General features: G+C 40.0%; 1 protein-coding gene across 1 annotated transcript in view; it reads left to right on the forward strand.

The window, feature by feature from the left end:
• The window catches only part of LOC128641725 (uncharacterized), a 392787-nt gene that overhangs the window by 228817 nt on the left and 150758 nt on the right, over positions 1-13212 (forward strand). The window contains exons 28-29 of the mRNA XM_053694250.1: positions 5137-5291; positions 10299-10544. Of these exons, the coding sequence (XP_053550225.1) occupies positions 5137-5291; positions 10299-10544 (401 nt within the window). The remainder of the gene's footprint in view (positions 1-5136; positions 5292-10298; positions 10545-13212) is intronic.

Here is a 13212-nt window from a genome sequence, read left to right on the forward strand (position 1 = left end):
TAACTCTCCCCACGTGTCAGACCTTTTGACTCCCGCTTCAGGGACTCACGCTCAAATGGCGCCAAGTACATCAAGGGCACCCATAGTGTTTATTTTACCAGGGGATTCTGTCGAGGGGAAAGTTATGCCAACTAACTCTCCCCACGTGTCAGACCCTTCGACTCCCGCTTCAGGGACTCACGCTCAAATGGCGCCAAGTACATCAAGGGCATCCATAGCGTTTATTTTACAAGACATGGCAAAGGTGGTGAATAATACTCTGGCAGCAGTATTAGTCAGACTACCTGAAATTAAAGGAAAGCAGATAGCTCTGTGGGGTAGATACAGAGCATACAGACGCTTTAAGAACCATGTATGATACTACCTCACAATATGCTTAGTCTGTGGGTGATTTTTTTGACTCAGGGAAGATGATTTAACCTGATTCTGATATTTCTACATTTAAAATTTATGCTTGAGAACCTCCACTTGTTGCTCAGGGAGGCTTTGGCTGCTCTGAATGAATGTGTACAATCGCAGGGCCAGAGAAATTGTGTAGACTGGATAAATAATATGCAGTGCCGGTGTGTACTGATGTTTTTCCAATACCTAAAGAGGTTTATTAATTTTTTTTTTAATAAGGAATGGGATAGACCAGGTGTGCCGTTCTCTTCCCCTCCTATTTTTTACAAGAATGTTTTCTAATAGTTACGACCACACGGGACTTCTGGCAGACAGTTCCTATGGTGGAGAGAAGAGTTTCTACTCTAGCTAGGCGTACCACTACCTCTGGCGAGGACAGTTGTGCTTTTTAGATCCAATGGATAATAAATGTTTATTCAACAGGGTTTTATCCTGCAGCTCCTTGCATACATTGCTTCTGTCACTGCTGCTGCGGCGTTCTGGGTTGAGTCTCTTGATGAGGCTTTACAGTTAGCGACTCCATTGGATGAATATATTTGACAAGCTTATGCTAGCCAATTCCTTTGTTTTCTGATGCCTTTGTTCATTTGACTAGACTAACGGCTAAGAATTCTGTTTTTTACTATACTGGCGCGCAGAGCGCTATGGCTTATATCATGGTCAGCTGTCGTGACTTTAATAAAGAAGCTACTTAACTTCCCTTCAAGGGGCAGACCGTATTTGGGCCTGGTTTGAAGGAGATTATTGCTTATATCACTGGAGGAAAAGGTCATGCCCTTCCTCAGGATAGGTCCAAATCAAGGGCCAAGAAAGGTCTAATTTTCGTGCCTTTTAAAACTTCAGGACGGTCTGGAGACAATCGGACCTGGAACAAAGATAAGCAGGCCAAGGAGCCTGCTGCTGCCTCTAAGGCAGCATGAAGGAACGGACCCCTATCCGGTAACGGATCCTATAGGGGGCAGACTTTCATTCTTCGCCCAGGCGTGGGCAAGAGATGCCCAGGATCCCTAGGCATTGGAATTTATATCCCAGAGATATCTTCTGGATTTCAAAGATTCCCCCCCCCAAAAAAGGGGAGATTTCGCCTTTCCAATTATCTGCAAACCAGATAAAGAAGGAGGCATTCTTACATTGTGTACGAGATCCATCCAGTTCCAAGAGAGGAACAGGGACAGAGTTTTTACTCAAATCTGTTTGTGGTTCCCAAGGAGAGGGAACCTTCAGACCTATTTTGGATCTAAAGATCTTAAACAAATTCCTCAGAATTCCGTCTTTTAAGATGGAAACTATTCGTACCATCTTAACTATGATCCAGGAGAGTCAATAGAGGACTACAATGGATTTGAAGGATGTTTATACTCACATTGTGATGCATAAAGATCACCATCGTTTTTCAGGTTTGCCTTTCTAGACAGGCATTACCAGTTTGTAGCTCTTTCCGTTGGGATATCTACAGCCCCAAGAATCTTTATGGAGGTTCTGGGGTCGCTTGGGCGGTCCTTAGGCCGCGGGGCATAGAAGTGGCCCCTTATTTAGACGACATCCTGATACAGGCGTCAAACATCCAAATTGCCAAGTCTCATACGGACGTAGTACTGGCATTTCTGAGATCACATGGGTGGAAAGTGAACAAGGAAAGAGTTCTCTATCCCCAATCTCAAGGGTTTCCCTCTTAGGGACTCTGATAGATTCTGTAGAAATGAAAATTTACCTGACGGAGTCCAGGTTGTCAAAGTTTCTAAATTTCTGCCGTGTTTTTCATTCCATCCGCGCCCTTCGGTGGCTCAGTAGATGAATGAAATCGGCTTAATGGTAGCGGCAAGGGACATAGTACCGTTTGCACGTCTACATTTCAGACCGCTGCAACTATGCATGCTCAGTCAGAGGAACGGGGATTACACAGGTTTGTCCCCCTGTTAAACCTGGACCAAGAGACCAGAGATTCTCTGGTGACTATGTCGGGTCCATCTGTCCAAGGGTATGACCTTCCGCAGGTCAGATGGGACAATTGTTACAATAGATGCCAGCCTTTTAGGTTGGGATGCAGTCTGGAACTCCCTGAAGGCTCAGGGATAGTGGACTTAGGAGGAGACCCTCCTTCTAATAAATATTCTGGAACTGGAAGTGATATTCCATGCTCTTCAGACTTGGCCTCAGTTAAGCAACTCTGAGGTACATCATATTCAGTCGGACAATATACACGACTGTGGTTTACATCAGCCATCAAGGGGGAACAGAAGTTCCCTAGCGATGTTAGAAGTCTTACAATAATTCACTGGACAGAGACTCACTCTTGTCTATCAGCTATCCATATCCCAGGTGTTGAGAACTGGGAGGTGGTTTTTCTAAGTCGTCAGACTTTTCTTCCGGGGGAGTGGGATTTCCTCAGGAGGTCAAGACCAAGCAGGAGAGGGCTTTGGTGTTTTTGTCAGCGCCTGCGTAGCCACGCAGGACCTGGTATGCAGATCTGGTGGACATGTCATCCTTTCCATCACGGTCTCTGCTTCTGAGACAGGTCCCTCTACCTCAGGGTCCTTTCAACCATCTAAATAGAATCAATCTGAGATGGACTGCCTGGAGACTGAACGCTTGATGTTATCAAAGCATGGCTTCTCCGAGTCAGTCATTGATACCTTAATACAGACATGAAAGCCTGTCTCTAGGAAAATTGAACATAGATATGGTGTAAATATATGATTGTTATGAATCCAAGAGTTACTCATGGAGTAAAGTCTGGATTCCCAGGATATTATCTTTTCTCCAAGATGTTTTGGAGAAAAGGGTGGCCAGCTAATTCCTTAAAAGGGACAGATTTTTACTCTGTCTATTTTTTTGCACAAGCGTCTGGCAGGTATTCTAGATGTTCAGGCATTTGGTCAGGCTTTGGTTAGATCCAAGCCTGTGTTTAAAACTGTTGCTCCACCATGGAGCTTAAACCTGGTTCTTAAGGTTTCTTCAAGAAGTTCCGTTTGAACCTTTTTTGTTCCATAGATATCAATCTTTATCTTGGAAAGTTCCTTTTGGGTAGCTATTTCCTCGACTCGTAGAGTCTCCAAGTTATCTGTGTTACAATGTGATTCTCCTTATCTGGTCCTTCGTACGGATAAGGTAGTCCTGCGTACCAACCTGGGTTTTTTCCTAAGGTGGTATCTAACAAGAACATCACTCAAGAGATAGTTGTTCCATGCTTGTATCCTAATCCTTCCTCAAAGAAGGAACGTCTATTACACAATATTGGACGTGGTTTGGGCTTTAAAGTTTTACTTACAAGCTACTACAGTTTTCATCAAACGTTCACCTTGTTTGTTGTCTATTCTGGACAGAGGAGAGGTCAAAAGACTTCAGCAGCCTCTCTGTCTTTTTGGTAAAAAGGCATAATTCATTTAGCTTATGAGACTGCTGGACAGCAGCCTCCGGAAGGGATTACAGCTCATTCTACTAGAGCTGTGGTTTTCACTTGGGCCTTTTTTAAATGTGGCTTCTGTTGAACAGATTTACAAGACGGAGTCTTGGTCTGCGCTTCATACTTTTTCAAATTTAACAAATTTGATACCTTGCTTCTTCGGAGGCTATTTTTGGGAGAAAGGGTTTCTTACAGGCAGTGGTAACTTCCGTTTAAGCACCTGCCTTGTCCCTCCCATCATCCGTGTACTTTAGCTTTGGTATTGGTATTCCATAAGTAATGGATGATCCGTGGACTGGATACACTTAACAAGAGAAAACATAATTTATGCTTACCTGATAAATTTATTTCTCTTGTAGTGTATCCAGTCCACGGCCCGCCCTGTCACTTTAAGGCAGGTAATTTTTTCATTTGAACTACAGTCACCACTGCACCCTATGGTTTTTCCTTTCTATGCATGTTTTCGGTCGAATGACTGAGTATGGCAGTTAGGGGAGGAGCTATATAGCAGCTTTGCTGTGGGTGGACTCTTGCAACTTCCTGTTGGGAAGGAGAATATATTCCATAAGTAATGGATGATCCGTGGACTGGATACACTACAAGAGAAATAAATTTATCAGGTAAGCATAAATTATGTTTTTAAGGGCTATTGGCAGTTTATTGTAGGCTAGGTTTTTTTTTTTTATTTTGGGGAGCTTTTTTATTTTTATATGGCTAATAGATTAGGTGTAATTGTTTTTATTTTGGATACTTTTGTTTGTTATTTTTTGTAATTTAGTATTTTTTATTTTTTGTAATTTTAAGGGTGTTTAGATTTGGGGTTTATGATAGGGTGTTATGTTTAAACGTTACTTTTTTTTCCCCCGTAGACATCAATGGGGTTGCGTTACGACGATCGCCATTCCGCACTTCAGGTGTTAGTTTTTTTTCTAACAACTTCTATGGGAAAAGCATGCATGAGCAAGTCAAAACAACCCTTGGCTTTTGTGCGGTATGGAGCTTATTGCCACCATATCACACGCACAAGACGGCTTTTCTGAAACTTGTAATGGCAGCGATATGCAGGGTGAAATAACGCAACTTTTGTTGCGTTCGTTTCGCACCCTCTATAGCGCAAAACTTGTAATCTAGGTGATAGAAAGCACAATATGGCAATAGACTTTTTTCCCACGTGTTACTATGGGGCCGATTTATTAACAGTCGGATGGATATGATATGATATATATATATATATATATATATATATATATATATATATATATATATATATATATATATAAATTATCTATCCACTTGTCTGCCTGTCTGTCTATCTATTTTTTTCTTTGCAGGAAAATGAAACCCACTTAATTTATCAAAATACAGCACATCTTCCCTTTAAATCAAATGGTGTAATTTATAGAGGTGAACGCAAAGTTATATTCTTCTGTGCTTATCAAAGAAACATGGAAATTAATCTGTTGACTGGAATAAACACAGCAACCAGGTATTTTTTTTTATCACATTGTATATAATATATAGTACATAATATATTAGTTTACTTGAAAAAAATGTTACATACAAACTATTTACATTTTAATCGAAGCTTAACCAGTAGTATCAGTTATGCACTTTCTATTAAGGCTCACTGGTTGTTAAGGGCCACTCCCATAACTTCTGTTAAAGAAGGAAATACTTCTGCAAGCCATACAAGAAAATATGGGGTTATTTAAGGTGATGCATACGAAAATAAAGTGCTCACTTTAAATTATATATATATAAAAGGTTGCAACGGTTATTTAAAAGGTCATAGTTTACTGTGCAAACTTTTATTTCACATTTGTGTTATTTACTCTTTGAAATTCTGTTACAATAACTAAAGCCCAAATCCTTAATTCAAGTTCTATCCCCAGCAGCAGTTCTACAATGTTTATGGGGGTACAAAAAACACACACTCTTTTAGAATGAACCAATAATATGTTTTGCACCCAGACCCCCCAGCTTGGCCAAAAGAATACCCACCTCACTGTCCTTAAACTGAACATTTTCTCACCCTCTAACCCTCCTGCTATTGGCCAAGAATAAAAGGAGCGTGAGGCACATCTTTCCTGCTTTAATATCTTTCTCCCTCCTGGGTTCAGTGGGAGTACAACTAGGGAGGGTTTCTCCCAGTACCCCCCCATCTGGAATGGGGGGGTTGATTATGGAATTTTAATTTCCCTTAGGTCCATATTCACTTTAACTTATGTGAATATAAGGTATATTTTATACTATTTAATTTTCTTCTTAGAGTTTGTGCTTTAAAAACGGCTAGATTTAGAGTTTTGCGGCCAAAGGGGTGCGTTAGCTACACGTGTTTTTTCCCCCCGCACCTTTTAAATAACGCTGGTATTTAGAGTTCTCTGAAGGGCTGCGTTAGGCTCCAAAAAGGGAGCGTACAGGCATATTTACCGCCACTTCAACTCTCAATACCAGCGTTGCTTACGGTAGCGGTAAGCTGGAAAAACGTGCTTGTGCACAATTCCCCCATAGGAAACAATGGGGCAGTTTGGGCTTAAAAAAAACACCTGCAAAAAAGCAGCGTTCAGCTCCTAACGCAGCCCCATTGTTTCCTATGGGGAACCAGTTTCTAAGTCTGCACCTAACACTCTAACATGTACCCCGAGTCTAAACACCCCTAACCTTACACTTATTAACCCCTAATCTGCCGCCTCCACTATCACTGACCCCTGCATTATATTATTAACCCCTAATCTTCCGCTCCGGACACCACCGCAACCTACATTATACCTATGTACCCCTAATCTGCTGCCCACAACATCACCGACCCCTATATTATATTTATTAACCCCTAATCTGCCCCCCCCCAACGTCGCCGCTACCTTACCTACACTTATTAGCCCCTAATCTGCCAACCGCACACCGCCGCCACCTACATTATCCCTATGAACACTTATTAACCCCTAATCTGCCGCCTCCACTATCACTGACCCCTGCATTATATTATTAACCCCTAATCTTCCACTCCGGACACCACCACAACCTACATTATACCTATGTACCCCTAATCTGCTGCCCACAACATCACCGACCCCTATATTATATTTATTAACCCCTAATCTGCCCCCCCAATGTCGCTGCTACCTTACCTACACTTATTAACCCCTAATCTGATGACCGGACCTCGCCGCCACCTTGCAAACCCTATAATAAATAGTATTAACCCCTAATCTGTCCTCCCTAACATCGCCGCCACCTAACTTCAAGTATTAACCCCTAATCTGCCAACCGGACCTCGCTGCTACTCTAATAAATGTATTAACCCCTAAAGCTAAGTCTAACCCTAACCCTAACACCCCCCTAAGTTAAATAAAATTTTATTCTAACGAAATAAATTATTTCTTATTTAAAAAATTAATCCTATTTAAAGCTAAATACTTACCTGTAAAATAAACCCTAATATAGCTACAATATAAATAATAATTACATTGTAGCTATTTTAGGATTTATATTTATTTTACAGGCAACTTTGTATTTATTTTAACTAAGTACAATAGCTATTAAATAGTTATTTACTTTAAAATAAATCCTGACGTAAGTTACAATTAAACCTAACACTACACTATCAATAAACTGCCTACAATGACCTACAATTAAATCAACTAAACTAAATTACAAAAAAAACAAACACTAAATTACAAAAAAAAAAAAAAGATTACAAGAATTTTAAACTAATTACACCTACTCTAAGCCCCCTAATAAAATAACAAAGCCCCCCAAAATAAAAAAAATGTCCTACCCTATTCTAAAATAAAAAGTTAACAGCTCTATTACCTTACCAGCCCTTAAAAGGGCTTTTTGCGGGGCATGCCCCAAAGAAATCAGCTCTTTTGCCTGTAAAAAAAACATACAATACCCCCCCCAACATTACAACCCACCACCCACATACCCCTAATCTAACCCACCCAAACCCCCCTTATAAAACCTAACACTAAGCCCCTGAAGATCTTCCTACCTTGTCTTCACTCAGCCGGGTACCATCCGATCCGTCCAGAAGAGGGTCCAAAGTCTTCATCCTATCCGGCCTGAAGAGGTCCTCCAGAGGGTCCGAAGTTTTCATCCAGGCGGCATCTTCTGTCTTCTTCCATCCGGAGCGGAGCGGGTCCATCTTGAAGCAGCTGGCGCGGATCCATCCACTTCTTCCACCGTCCTAACACCGAATGAAGGTTCCTTTAAATTACATCATCCAAGATGACGTCCCTCGAATTCCGATTGGCTGATAGGATTCTATCAGCCAATCGTAATTAAGGTAGGAAAAATCTGATTGGCTGATTGAATCAGCCAATCCGATACAAGTTCAATCGGATTGGCTGATCCAATTAGCCAATCAGATTGAGCTTGCATTCTATTGGCTGATCGGAACAGCCAATAGAATGCAAGCTCAATCTGATTGGCTGATTTTTCCTACCTTAATTCCGATTGGCTGATAGAATCATATCAGCCAATCGGAATTCGAGGGACGCCATCTTGGATTACGTCATTTAAAGGAACCTTCATTCGGTGTTAGGACGGCGGAAGAAGAGGATGGATCCGTGCCGGCTGCTTCAAGATGGACCCGCTCCGCTCCGGATGGAAGAAGATAGAAGACGCCGCCTGGATGAAAACTTCTGACCCTCTGGAGGACCTCTTCAGGCCGGATAGGATGAAGACTTCGGACCCTCTTCTGGACGGATCGGATGGTACCCGGCTAGGTGAAGACAAGGTAGGAAGATCTTCAGGGGCTTAGTGTTAGTTTTTTTAAGGGGGGTTTGGGTGGGTTAGATTAGGGGTATGTGGGTGGTGGGTTGTAATGTTGGGGGGGGTATTGTATGTTTTTTTTACAGGCAAAAGAGCTGATTTCTTTTTATTTTAGAATAGGGTAGGGCATTTTTTTTATTTTGGGGGGCTTTGTTATTTTATTAGGAAGCTTAGAGTAGGTGTAATTAGTTTAAAATTCTTGTAATCTTTTTTTTTTTGTAATTTAGTGTTGTTTTTTTTTTTTTTTAGTTTAGTTGATTTAATTGTAGGTAATTGTAGGTAGTTTAGTTAATTAATTTATTGATAGTGTAGTGTTAGGTTTAATTGTAACTTAGGTTAGGATTTATTTTACAGATAATTTTGTAATTATTTTAACTAGGTAGCTATTAAATAGTAAATAACTATTTAATAGCTATTGTACCTAGTTAAAATAAATACAAAGTTGCCTGTAAAATAAATATAAATCCTAAAATAGCTACAATGTAATTATTATTTATATTGTAGCTATATTAGGGTTTATTTTACAGGTAAGTATTTAGCTTTAAATAGGATTAATTTTTTTAATAAGAAATAATTTATTTCGTTAGAATAAAATTATATTTAATTTAGGGGGGTGTTAAGGTTAGGGTTAGACTTAGCTTTAGGGGTTAATACATTTATTAGAGTAGCAGCGAAGTCCGGTTGGCAGATTAGGGGTTAATACTTGAAGTTAGGTGGCGGCGATGTTAGGGAGGACAGATTAGGGGTTAATACTATTTATTATAGGGTTTGCAAGGTGGCAGCGAGGTCCGGTCGTCAGATTAGGGGTTAATAAGTGTAGGTAAGGTAGCGGCGACGTTGGGGGGGCAGATTAGGGGTTAATAAATATTATGTAGGTGGCGGCGATGTTAGGGGCAGCAGATTAGGGGTTCATAGGGATAATGTAGGTGGCGGCGGTGTGCGGTTGGCAGATTAGGGGTTAAAAAATTTTATTAGAGTAGCGGCGATGTGGGGGGACCTCGGTTTAGGGGTACATAGGTAGTTTATGGGTGTTAGTGTACTTTAGAGCACAGTAGTTAAGAGCTTTATAAACCGGCGTTAGCCCATAAAGCTCTTAACTCCTGACTTTTTTCTGCGGCTGGAGTCTTGTCGGTAGAGGGTGTACCGCTCACTTCAGCCAAGACTCTAAATACCGGCGTTAGGAAGATCCCATTGAAAAGATAGGATACGCAATTGGCGTAAGGGGATCTGCGGTATGGAAAAGTCGTGGCTGGAAAGTGAGCGTTAGACCCTTTCCTGACTGACTTTAAATACCAGCGGGCGGTAAAAAGCAGCGTTAGGACCCCTTAACGCTGGTTTTGACAGATAATGCAGAACTCTAAATCTAGGCGTATATTTTTTTCTTCTTTTCAAAATATTCTAGCTAACAGACTTTATGGTGCAGCTAATGAGTATTTGCGCATGTTAGTAAGGATGATAAGAAAGTCCATAGGAGCACACTGGTTAAAAGCATGAAGACACACTTTATTATAATCCATTAAAAAAGTAAATCCAATACAAAAAGCAGATACTTTAGCAGTAGGGTTAAAAGGAAGGGTAAGTCTGACCGGTTTTGGTCATATGACCATACTCATAGATGATACTCATATATAGTAAATAGAATTCATTTTAAAGGAATATTGAATAGGTTATTTGATTTGTTATCTTGCCCAGTTATTAAACACTCCTATTTTCATAGCACTGGTGATATTACTGTGGGAGGAACTGGATCTTATAGAGTAACTATGGGCCTCTTTCAAGATCCGGATTACACAAGATTATATCCTGCCCAGGAGGTGATGTTGACAACAGAGTCTATGCTCTATGTAGGAGTAATGGTGGAACCAGTTAAGGAATCCAATTTTGCCTTGCTCATGAAGAACTGCTACGCTACACCTACAAATGATAGTGGATATCCTTTCAAATATTATATCATACAGAATAAGTAAGTATTCATTTTATATGTTCTGTGTGATTTCTAGTTTCTAAAACGGATTTAAAAATCTATCATGAGTTGATGATGACTGAAAACAAATATGATAAAGAATATATTATGCATATTTTTAAAAAAAAAAAAAGACATTTACCTAGATTACGAGTTTTGTCGGTAAAGCCGTGCGGTGCTAATGAGCCTTTTTTTTTCACCGCTCACTTAAAACAACGCTGGTATTACGAGTTTTCTGAATGGCTGCGTTAGCCTCAGAAAAGTGAGCGTAGAGCAAAATTTAGCTCCACATCTCACCTCGATACCAGCGCTGCTTAAGTCAGCGGTGAGCTGGCTAAACGTGCTTGTGCACGATTTCCCCATAGGAATCAATGGGGCTGAGCCGGCAGAAAAAAACCTAACACCTGCAAAAAAGCAGCGTCCTGCTCCTAACGCAGCCCCATTGATTCCTATGGGGAAATAAAAGTTATGTCTACACCTAACACCTTAACATGAACCCTGTTCCTGATTGGAACAGCCAATAGAATGCGAGGTCAAGCCTATTGGCTGATTGGATCAGCCAATCGGATTGAAATTCAATCCGATTGGCTGATTGCATCAGCCAATAGGATTTTTCATACCTTAATTCCGATTGGCTTATAGGATTCTATCAGCCAATCGGAATTCAAGGGACGCCATCTTGGATGATGTCACTTAAAGGAACCTTCATTCTTCAGTCGCCGTCGGATGGAAGAGGATGCTCCACGTCGGATGTCTTCAAGATGGACCCGCTCCGCTCCGGAAGGATGAAGATAGAAGATGCCGCCTGGATGAAGACTTCTGCCATCTGGAGGACCTCTTCTGCCCCGATCGGATGAAGACTTCTGCCGTCTGGAGGACCACTTGTGCCCGGCTGGGTGAAGACGTCTCAAGGTAGGGTGATCTTCAGGGGATTAGTGTTAGGGTTTTTTAAGGGGGGATTGGGTGGATTTTAGAGTAGGGTTGGGTGTGTGGGTGGTGGGTTGTAATGTTGGGGGGTATTGTATTTTTTTTTTACAGGTAAAAGAGCTGATTACTTTGGGACAATGCCCTGCAAAAGGCCCTTTTAAGGGCTATTTGTAATTTAGTTTAGGGTAGGGATTTTTTTATTTGGGGGGCTTTTTTATTTTATTAGGGTGATTAGATTAGGTGTAATTAGTTTAAAAATTTGTAATTTCTTTTTTATTTACTGTAATTTAGTGGTTTTTATTTTTCGTAATTTCGTTTATTCATTTAATTGTATTTAATTGTAGTTAGTTTAGGTAAATAATTTAATTATAGTGTAGTGTTAGGTGTAATTGTAATTTAGGTTAGGATTTATTTTACAGGTAAACTTGTATTTATTTTAGCTAGGTAGTTATTAAATAGTTAATAACTATTTAATAACTATTGTACCTAGTTAAAATAAATACAAAGTTGCCTGTAAAATAAAAATAAATCCTAAAATTGCTACAATGTAATTATTAGTTATATTGTAGCTATATTAGGGTTTATTTTATAGGTAAGTATTTAGTTTTAAATAGGAATAATTTATTTAATTTTAGTAATTTTATTTAGTTTTATTTAAATTATATTTAAGTTAGGGGGGTGTTAGGGTTAGACTTAGGTTTAGGGGTTAATAAATTTAGTATAGTGGCGGCGATGTTGGGGGTGGCAGATTAGGGGTTAATAAATGTAGGTAGGTGTCAGCGATGTTAGGGACGGCAGATTAGGGGTTAATAAAATTTAAATAGTGTTTGCGAGGCGGGAGTGTGGCGGTTTAGGGGTTAATACATTTATTAAAGTGGCGGAGATGTCCGGTTGGCAGATTAGGGGTTAAATAATTTTATTATAGTGTTTGGGGGGCCTCGGTTTAGGGGTTAATAGGTAGTTTATGGGTGTTAGTGTACTTTTTAGCACTTTAGTTAAGAGTTTTATGTTACGGCGTTAGCCCATAAAACTCTTAACTACTGACTTTTAAATGCGGTAGGAGTCTTGACAGGAGAGAGTCTACCGCTCACTTTCTCCAAGACTCGTAATATCGGCATTAGGAAAATCCCATAGAAAAGATAGAATACGCAATTTACGTAAGGGGATTTGCGGTATGCTCGAGTCGCGGAAAAAAAGTGAGCGGTACACCTGTACCTGTCAGACTCGTAATACCAGCGGGCGTTAAAAAGCAGCGTTGGGACCTCTCAACGCTGCTTTTTAAGGCTAACGCAAAACTCGTAATCTAGCTGATTATTATTATTATCACTAATGTGTGTATATATATATATATATATATATAGAGAGAGAGAGAGAGATACAGTGTGTATGTATATATATATATATATATATATATATATATAATAGCAGCAAGAGGGACCATTATATGTCAAATAATAATTTTGCTGGGTAGTTCTATAGCATGATGTCTTTCCACTAATATTATCAGCGTTCATAAATCATGTGCCTCTGGCTTCTGATTGTGTAAAGTACATGAAGCATATATGAACTAACTTTGTTCAGGAGGCAGGATAAAGGCGAACATTAGATTTCCCTGTGCTTAGGGCAGCACATAAAATAAAGTGTACACCACTAGATATGAACATTAAAAGTATTATATGTTATCCTGTAGCATAGACATGCATAAAGTAAAGTTTATGACAGTAGGAAAGGGTGAATATGT

Source organism: Bombina bombina, chromosome 11 (genome assembly GCF_027579735.1).
Source record: "Bombina bombina isolate aBomBom1 chromosome 11, aBomBom1.pri, whole genome shotgun sequence".
NCBI lineage: Eukaryota > Metazoa > Chordata > Amphibia > Anura > Bombinatoridae > Bombina > Bombina bombina.